General features: G+C 44.0%; 1 protein-coding gene across 5 annotated transcripts in view; it reads right to left on the bottom strand.

Annotated features, from left to right (window-relative positions):
- LOC116951933 (homeobox protein PKNOX2-like) overlaps nucleotides 1-17,795 on the bottom strand; it is an 82,511-nt gene that overhangs the window by 10,631 nt on the left and 54,085 nt on the right. For 4 of the 5 annotated variants that reach the window (XM_032970809.2, XM_032970835.2, XM_032970826.2 and 1 more), the window contains exons 2-8: nucleotides 6,377-6,460; nucleotides 5,202-5,338; nucleotides 4,164-4,335; nucleotides 3,568-3,738; nucleotides 2,655-2,754; nucleotides 1,466-1,575; nucleotides 409-498 (exon numbers count right to left, since the gene is read on the bottom strand). In XM_032970809.2, coding sequence (XP_032826700.2) covers nucleotides 409-498; nucleotides 1,466-1,575; nucleotides 2,655-2,754; nucleotides 3,568-3,738; nucleotides 4,164-4,335; nucleotides 5,202-5,338; nucleotides 6,377-6,460 — 864 coding nt within the window. The remainder of the gene's footprint in view (nucleotides 1-408; nucleotides 499-1,465; nucleotides 1,576-2,654; nucleotides 2,755-3,567; nucleotides 3,739-4,163; nucleotides 4,336-5,201; nucleotides 5,339-6,376; nucleotides 6,461-17,795) is intronic. The other variant, XM_032970817.2, reaches the window with a different exon arrangement.

Here is a 17,795-nt window from a genome sequence, read left to right as displayed (position 1 = left end):
GTTGAGCATCACAATCCGTATCATTGCACGTATAAACACACACTTATATAGCAGGGACATGCGTAAATGAATACCGTATAGACCAAGACCCCATGTCCTCACATATCTTCATTGATCTGCATGTCTTTGCGTCACCATGACCTAAGTCTCTAAATGCACCACCCTATCTCTCATCTGCACAGCTTTGCATCCTTATGTCCTCGTGCTTACGTCCCCATGTCTCCATCATCCTATGTTCCTGTTTCCGATGTCTTCCTTGTCCCATGTATACTCATGTGTCTCTCATGTCCATCCGATGTTCCCTCCTCTCCCCGTGTCTTTACATGTCTCTCAAAGGCATTGTGTGTGCCCGTCCCCCTTCCCTTGTGTCTGTGTCTCCGTCAGTGTCCCGGCGTGTCCCCGAGTTACCTGTCCCAGGTGTGTGCCCCCCATGTTGTCAGCCTGCAGGTGAGATGTGGTGCAGATCCCACTGATGACACAGGGAGACGATACGACGGACTGGAGACACAACACACACCATACACACATAATTCATGGAAACATGACCAGTGTACAGAAACATAGCAGTTACACATACTTTATACAGGAAAAACTGAATAGTTTACATGATGGCATGACATGGTTGGACATTATACACCATGGGAGGGGAACATTTTTTGTCATTTTGGTGGCCTAGGTAAATCTTGCAAATGAAACTATCCTGATCCCTTAAGTTCTTCACCTGGTTAAAAACTAAACTTGACTTTTCCGTACTGAGGGCCAAATTATATTGTCAAATAACTTTGGGTAAAACACACCTTCGCATCATCCCAAAGAACACAAAAATAACGTACGGGTCCATTGGGTACAAAGAGACCCTTTTAGTGACATAAGTGAGTGAGCCCACTAAAATTATAAAAGCAGTATTACCAGGTGAAAAACCTGAAAACCTCTTGTACCCAATTAGTGCTGCTAAAATGCTTGCATTGACGGATAAATATTTTTGTGAACCACGTCGAAGCGGTGGGTGTAATGTGGCTGCAGGCTGCATTAAGGAAGTTGTGAGATTTATGCTGCCCGTGGGCCGTCATACACAATAGTGCGGATGTTAATTTATTATTATTTTACCAGGTAAGGCCCACTGAGCTATATAGCTCTTTTTCAGAAGCGACTTGGCCACAAATGATAGCTCAACGAAATTTTTTTTTTTAATCATGTGAATATTTATAGCAGCCAAATACACTAAACGCATGTTGATTTTAAATATGGAGGGAGAGGACCCGGAGAAGATCCACGCGACCACAGGGAGAACGTGGAAACTCCAAATATACGGCAGACGTCAGGGTTGGGATTGAATCCACGACCTCCTGTGTACCAGTTGAGGTAGTTCACATCTCGCCACCTTGGTGCACAAGGAAGTGTAGCCGGGAAATCCGGTGACGTTGCCACTGCACACCACAGCAGGGGCTTCTAACGCGAGTCTCACCTGTGCCCCATGGATCTGCAGGGCAGTCGTGGTGGTTGCTTGTGTCATTGCCTGGGCAACCACCTGACCGTGTGGGGTCACCATGGTAACTGGCTGATAGATGGTGCCTCCTGGCAATGGTCAACAACACGGTCATTAGGACGACACAACAAACAAAAAACAACCAGGACAATAACATAACACCACAGTCATTATAAGGGCAAAATGAAATCAATAACCAAAACAATATCAAGCATGATCATTACAATTTCTTGTTATCAAGTCTTTTGTTAAGAAAGGCATTCTAAATCGAGTATACATTCACACGAAGGTGTTTCAATAGAGATTTCTAGCACGGTAACCTATGTCAGTGTGATCGTGGTAAATATTGTGTCGTGAATGGGGCACAGCCCTGGTACTGATACGCAACAAAGTTTTTTTCCTTCCAGAATTGCCGCAAGAAGACCGCTATGTCACATGATGCAAGGTGGCTGTGCCCTTGCACACCGGATGCAATATAAGAGCAGCAAGCTGTTGTTCACTGTTAAAAACAATAGAAATATATCGAAGAATAATGCCCAGCATGGTGACAACTGCATGACTCATGGCAACATTTAAAAATGGGTGGAATGACTGCAATAATGACGTGAACGCATCTGTGACGATGACAGAAGTCGTAGGACGATTGATGCTTCAACTCAACCGAACGACGCTCGTATTGAGAGGCCGATTTGGGATGGCAGGTGAGTCGAGATTAATTACATATTCATGGAATTGCACTGACATAGGTTACAGCATTATCACTTGTTTAAAACATGCCTCTTACATTTGCGTAACGATACATCACGTGTGAAATATGAATGCGTCATGAGATCAGGCTAGGGTCTTTGTGTTCTCTCGGCTTGTTATAATGAGGTGTTCCGTCATAGTGTGTTATTAAATTATGTCATTACATTGCACATCATTCCTGTATTCAAGTTTAATTGGCCGTGCTGCTAAAGCAGAATGTCCTGTTGTTATAATGGGGTGTGTTATTATTACGGCAGACTATGGATGTGATTCACAAGGTGGTGGGAGGCCTTTGAAGCCTAGGGGAGCACTCTGTCCTCCGTTTCCATCAACTTCTCCTTGACAGAACAATCCGCTAGGCTTGAACAGCTCTCCGCAAAACCCGTGAATCATACCTGACGTCATCATGACCGGGCGTTACCTGTTAGCACCTGTGCTGACTGTAGTGTTGCCACAGCAACCGAAGGGGCAGGAACGCTCACTACAGCAACTGCGTCACCTGATGTCAGGCCCAGCGCCTGCTTGGTCAATTCACAGAGGAGCGTGGGGGATCATAGGTGCAAAATAATTCATATTCATGACGGATAACATCTGTGAGTGGTGATGTCTATGTGTCTGTTGTGACGTGAACATCATAATGATGTGATGGTGATATGATTGTGCTGTTGATATTGTGATGCCGATACAGTTATATATTCACATAATGATTTTCATATGGTGATGTTGTTATTAATTTTATGCTGGTACTGCAATGTTGAAAGTAACGTTGTGATGATTTGATCACAATGCGAATTTAATGATGGTGGGGTAGCAGTGACACTGATCTTCTGAGGCTATCGTGTTGGAGTTATAATGTTTAGATTCATGTTGTGCTAAAATTATATGTACATCAATATTAATAATTATTATATTGTTATGCTGATGTTACAATGTTGACATGCTGGTGACGTTATGGATATGAAGGTGATGTTGGAATTGTGATACAGATTGTTTTACCAATGTCATTTGCAGAAAACCACACATTATATAGATTATTTTTCAGAGGGATCCTGGTTTGGGGATGTTTGGCATACTCCATATTCAAGGTGTGTTTGGAAAGTGCAAGATATTTTAAATACAATTTTAAGGTGTGTCTGGTAATTCGGTAGGTGTGTATAGCCAAATTTGCAAAACTTAATTAACACCGGGCACAAGCTTGGGGTGCGTTTAGCTTTCAGGAGGACCCTACATTATGGCATTAGTATGGTGGTGTTTTTGATAAAATTATGCCGAAGCTACGATGCAGCTGCGTTGGTGTTGTATTGTTTGACGTTGTGGCTTGAGGGTTGTCGTACGGGCTCCCCCAGGTAGGAGTTGCTGGGCCCCACGTCCGAGCGAAGGAGGTTGTCCGAATGCATCTTGCTCTTGAGGCAGGTGATGTAGCGGCTGCAGAAATCCTTGCACAGATCGCTCACCTTCTCCAACTCCAGCAGGTGAATACGCAGCACTTGGATCGCTTTCACCATCTGGCACATGCAGGGTTGCTATCGTTATGATATTGTTTGTTTTCACCAGATACATTCCGATTGTGCTCTTGTCATAGTGTCACGAGATGAAGAAGTTTACATTTAAAACTCTAGCAGCTAGCGGGGCACCACCCTGTGTCAGAGATTAACTCCAGAAGATGGTATCAAAAAAAACAAAAACTACTTGTGCAGTCACTGAAATGGGCTGATCAACACAAGGGGCACACCATGTATATGTCCTCTAAAGACTGTTCGTTGCATATCAATCATTCTGAATGTTTAATTCTCAGTGCTGGAAAAACCCAAGTAAAGTGAAAATTGTTTTTTTGTTTTTGTACAGTCATTGATAACTGGGCTGATACTCAAGAAGTTCAACATGCACCACTTGAGAACACGGTTGTGTGTGTGTGTGTGCACGGACTTGCCAGGTTGTCTATCTCTGGCTCGTCGCTGAAGAATGGCTTGCGCTCGCTCTCCTGCCGCTGCACGAAACCCTCAATGTCGAGATCGAATCCTGCGGAGCTCACGGAGTCGGAGCCCAGCGTGGCCTCTTCACAGCGCTCAAAGAGGAGAGCCAGCAATGGGAACAAGGGGTGCCTGCGCAACATCAACACCATCACCACCGCCATCAAAAACAGTCACACTATCACCACTGACATCGGTCAAATCGCCACTGACACGGTCACCATCATCAATACAGACATCGGCAACCACTGTTGGTGCAGCGCCGTCGGAGAGCATCGATAAAGGCTTGCAAAGCACATGTGTGGGTGTGATCACCAGAACTACACCAGGGTTATACAGCGTCTAGGGGAGGCCCAGGCCCGAACCAGTTCCTTATGTAAACCTATTTAATCCATGGCTCGGAATCTAACCCGATGAGGTGGATTTATTTCACAGCATGTTAATCACTCCACCACCACTCCCCATATTAACACCAACGACACCAGAAATATCAATACTGTCGACATTACCAACATCACAAAAAGGAACCATCAAACCATTAACAACTAACAACACCACGACCATCAACACCGCCATTACGAGTGCTTAGCACAATTGCAATCAACACCATCACTATTTCCATGCAAATTTAAAAGTTGGTCATTAGAATAACAATCTCATCAAACCCTTTTATCTATCTGGCCTCTCTGTGCATGTGCTATGAAGAAGGGCCATTGGCCCAAACATCAACCATTATATATATTTTTTCTTTTCAAGTAGTGTTGTTGATGAGTAGTGTTATTGATTTTTCACTACCATAAACACCTATTACACCACCATAAACACCAACACAATTATCTCATTCATATAAACATCATAACTACCACAAACTCAATCATCCTCACAATATAAAACCTGCAATATCTACACCATCACCAAGATCACTCCTATTCCGTGAGGAGAATAACAGGTTATATAATTCCAACAGAAATCCAGATTGGTACGGAACGTGCCAGTACCTGTAGACCGCGCGCTTATCGGCCTCGAGCTGTGCCTGGGCATCTCCAGCAGCCCCGCCGCCCACTACAGGCCCCGCGGAGGGCGTCAGGGCATCGCCAACCGCTCCCCCCTGTGGCCCCGGTCCCTCCGACGACAACTGCAGCCCCCACAGCACACGTAACCGCAGTCACAGCCCGGAATGTAGCACGTGCACGGCCTCGTGGGTAAACCCACAATGCATTGCAAACACCAACAGAGGGCATGAGCATCGCAACAGCCTGATTCAGCCACAATCCATCGTCTGGTACTCATTTGGGTATGGCAACACGCGTTGGCTTTCGTGGCTTGAGTGAAGTATAGATAGATCTGCTGCCCTTACCTATATGATCCATATTTGTTTGTGGGTAAGGCCATTTTGTGAATTTTCTCATTGTTCAAAATGTCCTGCCAAATATTTTACTCTTGTGAAAGATTAACAAAAACGAATTGCTGCTATGCTGTTGATCAGCACCTTTTATTAACCGGAGACCACATGGATGAATTAGGTTCCGAAACGCACAATTCATCAAATGTCACACAACAGATAAGTATATAGATTTATAATTACTGGTGCACACATGCAAAACAGGCCTGCTTACTAATCCCACAAGAGACATTACGTGCACCCCTGAGGAATGCGTACCACAGGTGTCCTAGGCTGTCGGACACTTCATCTTCATGAAGAGCAGTCATGATCTATCCACTATTGCAAGAAGGCCTTCCCAAGCACCAGCCATCTCTCACGGTATCGTATTGTAACAGTTCTGTAGACGAGCTAAATTCATCGCTCCATCTCCGTGTTAGAAATCTGCTTTGGCGTATTCCCTCATTTGGCTGCTACTCCATCATTAAACCCCAGCGATTGACCGTCATCCCTTCCAGCGATGATTCCTGCCCAAGCTAACTTACTTTTCTTAAGTGTTGGCCAAGTCAGTGATGGTCATAATGATCGTGCTGATTATGACGATGCTTAAAGTGTTTATGGTGATAATTTTGATTGTTGGCTTTGGTGGCATTGGTTGCAAGTAGTGGTGAAGATGATTATGGCTGCGGTTGCATTTGCACAATTATTCGTGTAAATGGTTTGATGTTAAACATTGTTGGTAACGTGCAATGATGATGTGGTAAGTGGTGATGGGTGGAGAGAAATACGCACCTGCGTGGAGTCAGGGTATGACGGTGAGGAGAGTCCCTGTGCTGCCACCACATGGTGCATTATGGGATGTCCACTCCCCCACTCCTACAAGCAGAAATACATTTTCAAACAAGTGTTAGCAATAATATAACTTTAAATATTACCTTTGGGGCCGTCCATAAATGACGTCACGCACCTGGGGGGGGGTCAGATATTTGTGACGATGTGTGACGAGGGGGGGGGGGGTTGAGAAATGTGACGTCACATTAAAATGCGGCAACTTTAAATAAATATAAACACGTTCTACTTAATTCTAGATTTGAAGCTTTCGTGACTGCAAGGATTCATACTCTTTGTTTTTTTCAGTAAAGTCACGTACTTAATTAAATATACTTTTTTAATGAATGTTTTCTCCTACATCAGAGAGCAGAGGCACATTAACTACGCAATACAATGACAATAGTTTAAAGAGATTTGAAGCATGTTTTATTTTGAGGGGGGGAGCAGAGCTTTGTGACGTCATATTTGAGGGGGGGGGTCTGACTTTTTGTGACGTCGTGTGACGAGAGAGGGGGGGGGGTTGGTCAAAAATCGTCCAAGCTCGCGTGACGTCATTTATGGACGGCCCCTTTCCTACCACATCTCTATCCAGGCAGGTAACCCTTTAGGTCATAGCTTTGGTTCTCAATTCAAATTGTGGATGCGGCCTTTGTGTTGTGGCCGAAACGTCGTGAGAATATTATTGTTATTTTATTTTATCAATTTATTATTTTATTCTCATTCTACGTGGTGACTTTACCGAAAGAACCAAAGAAGATGAATCCTTGCAGTCACGAAAGCTTTAAATCGAAATCTTTGTATCGTATAAAATTTGGCCCCTGCCAAAAGGGTATAGAATTTAAACAATTAAGGGTATAGAATTTAAACAATTGGCTCATTTCTGTGTAAACGTGAAGTCATATAGGTCCCCTAATTGTTTAAATAAATGGTCCCAACTTCTTTGATGATGTCCACAGTCTTTCAATCTGGTTCAAAAACTTTCCCTTTTTTCATTTAGGGGGCCGTCCATAAATGACGTCACGCACCTGGGGGGGGGGGGTCAGACATTTGTGACGATGTGTGACGAGGGTGGGTGGGGTTTGAGAAATGTGACGTCACATCAAAATGCGCAACTTTAAATAAATATAAACACTGATTTAAAGCTTTCGTGACTGCAGTAATTCATATTTGTAGCTCTTTCGGTAAAGTTACGTTGAAGGGAAACAATAAAATATATAAAATAATAAAATACATATTTTCACGATATACTTTACCGATAGAGCTAAGTATATAAATACGTTCTACTTAATTAAATAGACTTTTTAATAAATGTTTTTTCCTACATCAGAGTGCAGCGCCACATTAAATACGCACTACAATGACAATAGTTAAAAGCGATTTGAAGCATATTTTACATATATTTGGGGGGGGGCAGAGCTTTGTGACGTCATATCTGAGGGGGGGGTCTGACTTTTCGTGACGCCGTGTGACGATGGGGGGGGGGGGGTCAAAAATCGTGTGACGTCATTTATGGACGGCCCCTTAAACAAGATGACGTTATCGCATGTTAACGACCACCTCATTACGTGTGACGTAAGCTAGTTTATAATTAACCAATCCGTTTAAATATAAAGTTGATGTCTCGTGCCCCCAAGAGATAGGCCTGCCTCGCATGATTCCCCTACCCAGGTCTTCATAACTCGATAGGCAAAACTGGGTTTTGCCCAAGTCATCCATCATGATCTAGCTATTGCTTGATGAAGACCAATAATATGATTATGAATTGAGTTCCCGAATCCAGGTGTTCCTATTCATGTCTCTAAAATCCCAATCATGCATCGGAACGTTTTTTTTTGTGTTAGCATCTTTGTCATGCTCTATCCACTGTTTATGAGGCTTCGAATGGTGCAAATTAACTTGCAGTTCTTCTCTGTGCTCATATAGTTGTCGGTGTGCACCTCCCCATGAATGTCCACGTCCCTCCCTAATCCATGTCATAAGCGCCCATTAATGACATGAAACGCATTACCTTAAGCACATGAAACGCATTACCTTAAGCACACACGCGTGTTCGAACGTGTTACATAATCCATGCATGATTTTTTTGTTCTTGCCATCCTAATCGTGAGTAGGACGGGCTTGTTGAAAGGTCATATTTTATTTGTTGCATTTATACATGGATGGTGCTCATTGGCACGGTGGTTTAAACGCTTTAAAACTTAAAAAAGGTGTATTTCTCTGGGCATGCAGCAGAGGGCAGTGCAAGCCATAGCCCATTGTTGTACGGTACCGGACTATGCGCCCGCAAATGATTCCCTCCTTCACCAACCCTGCCCAACGTGGTGAAGTACGGTCAAATAGCTCCCGCGACGTGTGGGGGAGGACATTCAGCGGGCAGTCGATTTAAGTGAACCCGCTCAGATGACAACCGTGGACGATTTGGGTCGGCGTTATTTCCGCACATGAAAAGCAAGGGCAAAGCGTTGTGCCCACCACACCCACAGAAACGTCCGCGTGCAGCGGATTTCCACGTGCAGCGCCGTTGCCTGCCGCGGACGGGATCGGCATGTATTTATATCAATATAACCCGCGCGTAGTTGGCACGCACGCTAAATAAAGCCGACGACGACCCTTACACGAGATCCTAGCACGGCGGTGGGTGGGGGGTGGGGGGTAGGGGGTAGGGTGGGGGGTAGTGTGGGGGGTAGGGTGGGGGGTAGGGTGGGGGGTAGGGGGTAGGGGGTGGGGGTAGGGGGGCGGCCATGCAGGGCCGTGGGCGGAGTTGTTTCTGGGTGCCCCCCCCCACCACCACCTCCCCCATGGTGCCCGGGGCCTCGCCCCCCCTACCGGAGGGTTCCCCTCGCTGCTCGGCAACGCCTCCCTCTGCCGTCTCTCTCAATGACTACACCACCTCCCTCCCTCCCCACGCTGTCCGCTCTTCTCTACTGCTGGCCTCAGTAAATATTTAGTAACAGACTTGCTGGGGCAGGCGCTGTTAGCACACGCCCGATGAAGGCCGGGAACTGTGGCACACGAGAGGGCTGGGTGGCCAACACCACGCCCGGCCGCCTTTGTCTCTCCCACCCCCCTTCCCCTCAGTGGCGATGTGTGTGGTTTTTTACACACCTCGCCAGGGACTCATTTCAGGCCGAGTCTACCTAGGGGGGGGGGGGGAGACGATTCCCGGTTCAGGATAAGAAGTCACTGGGTTGTTGGTGGCCGTGAGCAGGAATAGAATCCGGCTCGCCGGCATCGCACACGGTGAGGGGGGTGAGGGGCCACGTTGACGCCGCTCCCAGCCGCACACGAATAATAAAACAATCCCTCTGGCGGCGTTCATTTCACAAGGTGGTGCCACTAAATTGTGTGGTTGTTTTTTTAAAATGAGTTCACGTACTTTCCAGCGTTAATCGTTTCGCAGGGGAGGCCGTACACACGTGCGTGTTATTTATTAAATGCGCGTTATTTATTAAAGGCGTGTTATTTATTAAAGGCGTGTTATTTCTCGTGGGTTTTTATCGGCGTCATTAAACCCCCATTAGCATCGCGCCGCGCGCGCGCGAAATGGCGGCAACAGCCGTGCACTCGCGTTTTAAAAAAAAAACGTTTATAAATTTATTTATTTTTAAAACGCGGTGTTTTAGACCGTGATTACACGTTTATATATTTTTTTCGCGCGTGTGTGTGTGAGAGAAATTGTGATTTTTTTCGCGACTGCACTACGAGTAGTTTCACGTCGAAGAGACGAAGCGAATTTTATTTATCGAGCGAGACCGTTTAAAGATGGCGCCCGGAGCTTTTCCCGCTAAAAAACATGGGCGGCGCGCGGCGCGGAATCGGTTTCTTTACCCTCATCCTCCTCATCCTACTCCTACTCGCTTTTAACCGCAAACGAAACACAACGCCACGGAATACACGCACATTTGTAAGTGAAGGGGTAGGGTGGACTTTGCATTGCGCGAATAAACGTTTAAATAAACGTGCGCGTGTGTGTGTGGGGAGCGATGGTGTAGCGGTTAGCGCTAGGCTGCTCACGGCTACCTTCGCCACCAGTGGCGATTATCTGAACCGGTCATGGGCCTCCTCCTCCTCCCCTATGTCGACTCAGACTCAACTCAGTACCTGGTTGCCGGTGGTGTGTAGTAATAAACATCGCCATGGGGGGAGACAAAGGCGGCCGTGCGTGGTGTCTGGCCACTCACCCCCTCCCCTCGTGCCGGCCTTCATAGGCGCTACTCACTAACAACAACAACATTGGCCCACCACAGTCTGTTACAGGCTACACGGGGGATCTTTGTGTTATGTGCGCGTTTTGTGCTATGGTATGTCCATACAGTGTGTGTGTACAGTTATTTGCGGGGCGTGAGGTAATGCTGCGAAGTACAACTACTGGGCCATTCATTCAGTTCGTACGCATTGGAAGGGGGCTTAACACAAATGTGTAACTAACAATGAACGCATAGCAAACGGGGTGGGTGAAGCATCGATAATAATGCAGCCGGCGGTGGACTATCTGTTTGCTTAAACACGTTAATATTATGAATCTGTGATGGTTTCTGCGTGGATTAAATATCGGGCCGTTCTATAGGATTGTGCGCACATGGAGAGGTGGAGGCGGTCAAGTTTTGACAGATTTTTGCCTTCCTACTAAATGGATGTCCGCTACAGCCGCATGCTCCCGTCACACAACGTAAACCACTGCTGCTGTAGAGCAGTACAAGGTAACACTGAGACGTGTGAAAAGGATTATGACTTTATATAAAAAAAAAATAGTATTGCTCCTTTAGTGTATTCGCGAGTGTTGGTTTGGCCACGAACTGTATTCTGGGGCTGGGGCAAACTACAACATTGATGACACAGCCCGGGTTAATATTAACGTTACAAAACATGACGCTGCAGCGGGGATATGGTACATAAAAGCGTGTGATTGTGTCAAAGGGACTGATGACCAACTTGAGATTGCATAGAGTCACACGCGCCCACAGTAGGCTGCAATGTTAATGCCGAACAAGAACTGTGCAACAACAGTGACAAGATTGACCCCATCTGACACGCCGGGTATCGAACAGTGCGATCGAACAGACGTCGTGCGAAGGGCAGGGGTCAATGCGATGATGAGACGTTGCAGATACGGTCACTTTGGGCAAGTGGCCGTTCAGCACCGCCGGCGAAGGCCCGGCACGACCACCACGGGGGTAGGTGGGCTGGCCAACGCCACGGCCGCCTTTGTCTCACCCGACGGCGACATTTACCGCACACGCCGCATCGGGTGCTCATTTGAGGCCGGGTCGGACCTCGTGGGGGAGGGACCAGGACAGGTTCGGATCACGGTCACCGGCGTCTGTGGCCGTGAGCGGGAACCGAACTCGGGGGACCATTTCCTTGGTCCGTGGCGCGGCGTAGCGCTAACCGCAGCGCCACCGCTCCCCGCTTGCGACCGCGCACAAACACACGGGGAGGGTGTGTGGGTGACTTGACGGATCGCCACTCGGGACAATGGGTGGTGGGCGGGCCGTGTGACGGACAGGCCGTAAAGACGGCTTCCTTCGGCGAAAACGACGTGACTACACAGACGTGTCCGACTTACGCAGACGCACATTTCAGAATGCCTTCTGTTTCGTTGCGCGGCCGATGGGTTCGTAGCGATGGGCGCGCTCCTGATTATAAAGATCGTGCAACACGATCGCAGACCACCGCGACAGACGCGCGTGTAGCTATTAAGAGGTCGATACGATAACACGTCGCGACAGAGTGACCGGAGCTGCGATAGCGGTGCAATGGGGCTACTAATATAGCGGCAGTAATAACTCCCAAGACGACAATACTGACACTTATAGCCGTGCTCGGCTACAAATAGTGACATTCTAGACTTCAACAATGGCATTGTATTAACAGCGAGATTACAATCTTGACACTAATAACCGCTATACAAAGCGACACTAATAACGGTGCTGGACTACTTACTATAGCGGCACTGTTATGTGTTAGACTACAATAGCGACACTAATAACTGACAGACTACTATAGTGCCATTGTAATAGCTGTGATTGATTACAAGTGACACTGTGCTAGACTATAAGTGATAAGAATAACTGAGCTAGAGACTACAAGTGACATTTAAGAACTATTCTAGACTAAATTTTGATTTAAAGCTTTCGTGACTGCAGGAATTCATAATATTATTAGTTCTTTCGGTAAAGTCACCACGTTAGAAGGGAAACAATAAAATAATAAAAATATAAAAAAAATATTCTCACGACGTTTCGACTGCAACACAAACAATCATCATCAGGTGTGAAAACCACAACAAGAACAAAACCACAAAAACTATTTTCTTGTTGTGGTTTTCACACCTGATGATGATTGCTTGTGTTGCAGTCGAAACGTCGTGAGAATTTGATTGTTTTATATTTTTATTATTTTATTGTTTCCCTTCTACGTGACTTTACCGAAAGAACCAAGAATATTCTAGACTACAATAGCGGCCCTGTAATAACTGTTCCAGACTACAATAGTGACACTGGGACTACACCAGTGACACTAATTATTGTTCTAGACTATAATAGTGAAACTAATAACGGCGAGACTATACTCTTGACACTAGACCACAACTGAGACTACACTTGTGACACTCATACCTGTTCTTGACTACAATAATAACACTGTAACTGTACTAGACTACAATAGTGACACTGTAACTGTGCTAGACTGCAATAGTGACACTGTAACTGTACTAGACTACAATAGTGACACTGTAACTGTGCTAGACTACAATGGTGACACTGTAACTGTGCTAGACTGCAATAGTGACACTGTAACTATACTAGACTACAATAGTGACACTGTAACTGTGCTAGACTACAATAGTGACACTGTAACTGTACTAGACTACAATAGTGACACTGTAACTGTGCTAGACTACAATAGCGACACTGTAACTGTGCTAGACTACAATAGCGACACTGTAACTGTACTAGACTACAATAGTGACACTGTAACTGTGCTAGACTACAATAGTGACACTGTAACTGTACTAGACTACAATAGTGACACTGTAACTGTACTAGACTACAATAGTGACACTGTAACTGTACTAGACTATAATAGTGACACTGTAACTGTACTAGACTACAATAGTGACACTGTAACTGTGCTAGACTACAATAGTGACACTGTAACTGTACTAGACTACAATAGTGGCAATGTAACTGTACTAGACTACAATAGAGACACTGTAACTGTACTAGACTACAATAGTGACGCTGTAACTGTACTAGACTACAATAGTGCCGCTGTAACTGTACTAGACTACAATAGTGCCACTGTAACTGTACTAGACTACAAGTGACACTGTAACTGTTCTAGACTACAATAGTGACACTGTAACTGTACTAGACTACAATAGTGACACTGTAACTGTACTAGACTACAATAGTGACACTGTAACTGTACTAGACTACAATAGTGACACTGTAACTGTACTAGACTACAAGAGACACTGTAACTGTACTAGACTACAATAGAGACATTGTAACTGTACTAGACTACAATAGTGATGCTGTAACTGTACTATACTACAATAGTGACACTGTAACTGTACTAGTCTACAATAGTGCCACTGTAACTGTACTAGACTACAATAGGGACACTGTAACTGTACTAGACTACAATAGTGACACTGTAACTGTGCTAGACTACAATAGTGACACTGTAACTGTACTAGACTACAATAGTGACACTGTAACTGTGCTAGACTACAATAGCGACACTGTAACTGTACTAGACTACAATAGGGACACTGTAACTGTACTAGACTACAATAGTGACACTGTAACTGTGCTAGACTACAATAGTGACACTGTAACTGTACTAGACTACAATAGTGACACTGTAACTGTTCTAGACTACAATAGTGACACTGTAACTGTACTAGACTACAATAGTGACACTGTAACTGTACTAGACTACAATAGTGACACTGTAACTGTACTATACAATAGTGACAGTGTAACTGTACTAGACTACAATAGTGACACTGTAACTGTACTAGACTACAATAGTGACACTGTAACTGTACTAGACTACAATAGCGACACTGTAACTGTACTAGACTACAATAGAGACACTGTAACTGTACTAGACGACAATAGTGACACTGTAACTGTACTAGACTACAATAGTGACACTGTTACTGTACTAGACTACAATAGTGACACTGTAACTGTACTAGACTACAATAGTGACACTGTAACTATACTAGACTACAATAGTGACACTGTAACTGTGCTAGACTACAATAGTGACACTGTAACTGTACTAGACTACAATAGTGACACTGTAACTGTGCTAGACTACAATAGTGACACTGTAACTGTACCCTGACCACAATAGTGACACTGTAACTGTACCCTGACTACAATAGTGACACTGTAACTGTACTAGACTACAAGTGACACTGTAACTGTACTAGACTACAATAGTGACACTGTAACTGTACTAGACTACAATAGTGACACTGTAACTGTACTAGACTACAATAGTGCCACTGTAAATGTACTAGACTACAATAGTGATACTGTAACTGTACTAGACTACAATAGTGGCAATGTAACTGTACTAAACTACAATAGAGACACTGTAACTGTACTAGACTACAATAGTGACACTGTAACTTTACTAGACTACACTAGTGACACTGTAACTGTACTACACTACAATAGTGACACTAACTGTACTAGACCACAATAGTGACACTGTAACTGTACTAGACTACAATAGTGACACTGTAACTGTACTAGACTACAATAGTGACACTGTAACTGTTCTAGACTACAATAGTGACACTGTAACTGTACTAGACTACAATAGTGACACTGTAACTGTACTAGACTACAATAGTGACACTGTAACTGTACTAGACTACAATAGTGACAGTGTAACTGTACTAGACTACAATAGTGACACTGTAACTGTACTAGACTACAATAGTGACACTGTAACTGTACTAGACTACAATAGTGACACTGTAACTGTGCTAGACTACAATAGTGACACTGTAACTGTACTAGACTACAATAGAGACACTGTAACTGTACTAGACTACAATAGTGACACTGTAACTGTACTAGACTACAATAGTGACACTGTAACTGTACTAGACTACAATAGTGACACTGTAACTGTACTAGACTACAATAGTGACACTGTAACTATACTAGACTACAATAGTGACACTGTAACTGTGCTAGACTACATTAGTGACACTGTAACTGTACTAGACTACAATAGTGACACTGTAACTGTGCTAGACTACAATAGTGACACTGTAACTGTACCCTGACCACAATAGTGACACTAACTGTACCCTGACTACAATAGTGACACTGTAACTGTACTAGACTACAAGTGACACTGTAACTGTACTAGACTACAATAGTGACACTGTAACTGTACTAGACTACAATAGTGACACTGTAACTGTACTAGACTACAATAGTGCCACTGTAACTGTACTAGACTACAATAGTGACACTGTAACTGTACTAGACTACAATAGTGGCAATGTAACTGTACTAAACTACAATAGAGACACTGTAACTGTACTAGACTACAATAGTGACACTGTAACTATACTAGACTACACTAGTGACACTGTAACTGTACTACACTACAATAGTGACTAACTGTACTAGACCACAATAGTGACACTGTAACTGTACTAGACTACAATAGAGACACTGTAACTGTACTAGACTACAATAGTGACACTGTAACTGTACTAGACTATAATAGTGACACTGTAACTGTACTAGACTACAATAGTGACACTGTAACTGTGCTAGACTGCAATAGTGACACTGTAACTGTACTAGACTACAATAGTGACACTAACTGTACTAGACTACAATAGTGACACTGTAACTGTGCTAGACTACACTAGTGACGCTGTAACTGTACTAGACTACAATAGTGACACTGTAACTGTACTAGACTACAATAGTGCCACTGTAACTGTACTAGACTACAATAGTGACACTGTAACTGTTCTAGACTACAATAGCGACACTGTAACTGTATTAGACTACAATAGTGACACTGTAACTGTACTAGACTACAATAGTGACACTGTAACTGTACTAGACTACAATAGTGACACTGTAACTGTACTAGACTACAATTGATACACTGTAACTGTGCTAGACTACAATAGCGACACTGTAACTGTACTAGACTACAATAGTGACACTGTAACTGTACTAGACTACAATAGTTACACTGTAACTGTACTAGACTACAATAGTGACACTGCAACTGTACTTGACTACAATAGTGACACTGTAACTGTACTAGACTACAATAGTGACACTGTAACTGTACCCTGACTACAATAGTGACACTGTAACTGTACCCTGACTACAATAGTGACACTGTAACTGTACTAGACTACAATAGTGACACTGTAACTGTACTAGACTACAATAGTGACACTGCAACTGTACTTGACTACAATAGTGACACTGTAACTGTACTAGACTACAATAGTGACACTGTAACTGTACCCTGACTACAATAGTGACACTGTAACTGTACCCTGACTACAATAGTGACACTGTAACTGTACTAGACTACAATAGTGGCGCTGTAACTGTACTAGACTACAATAGCGACACTGTAACTGTACTAGACTACAATAGCGACACTGTAACTGTACTAGACTACAATAGAGACACTGTAACTGTACTAGACTACAATAGTGACACTGTAACTGTGCTAGACTGCAATAGTGACACTGCAACTGTACTTGACTACAATAGTGACACTGTAACTGTACTAGACTACAATAGTGACACTGTAACTGTGCTAGACTACACTAGTGACGCTGTAACTGTACTAGACTACAATAGTGACACTGTAACTGTACTAGACTACAATAGTGCCACTGTAACTGTACTAGACTACAATAGTGACACTGTAACTGTTCTAGACTACAATAGCGACACTGTAACTGTATTAGACTACAATAGTGACACTGTAACTGTACTAGACTACAATAGTGACACTGTAACTGTACTAGACTACAATAGTGACACTGTAACTGTACTAGACTACAATTGAGACACTGTAACTGTGCTAGACTACAATAGCGACACTATAACTGTACTAGACTACAATAGTGACACTGTAACTGTACTAGACTACAATAGTTACACTGTAACTGTACTAGACTACAATAGTGACACTGCAACTGTACTTGACTACAATAGTGACACTGTAACTGTACTAGACTACAATAGTGACACTGTAACTGTACCCTGACTACAATAGTGACACTGTAACTGTACCCTGACTACAATAGTGACACTGTAACTGTACTAGACTACAATAGTGACACTGTAACTGT

The sequence above is a fragment of the Petromyzon marinus genome, chromosome 3, assembly GCF_048934315.1.
Source record: "Petromyzon marinus isolate PM22_M1 ecotype Great Lakes invasive population chromosome 3, UKy_Petmar_22M1.pri1.0, whole genome shotgun sequence".
Lineage (NCBI taxonomy): Eukaryota > Metazoa > Chordata > Hyperoartia > Petromyzontiformes > Petromyzontidae > Petromyzon > Petromyzon marinus.
This window is presented reverse-complemented; position numbering and strand designations above follow the sequence as displayed.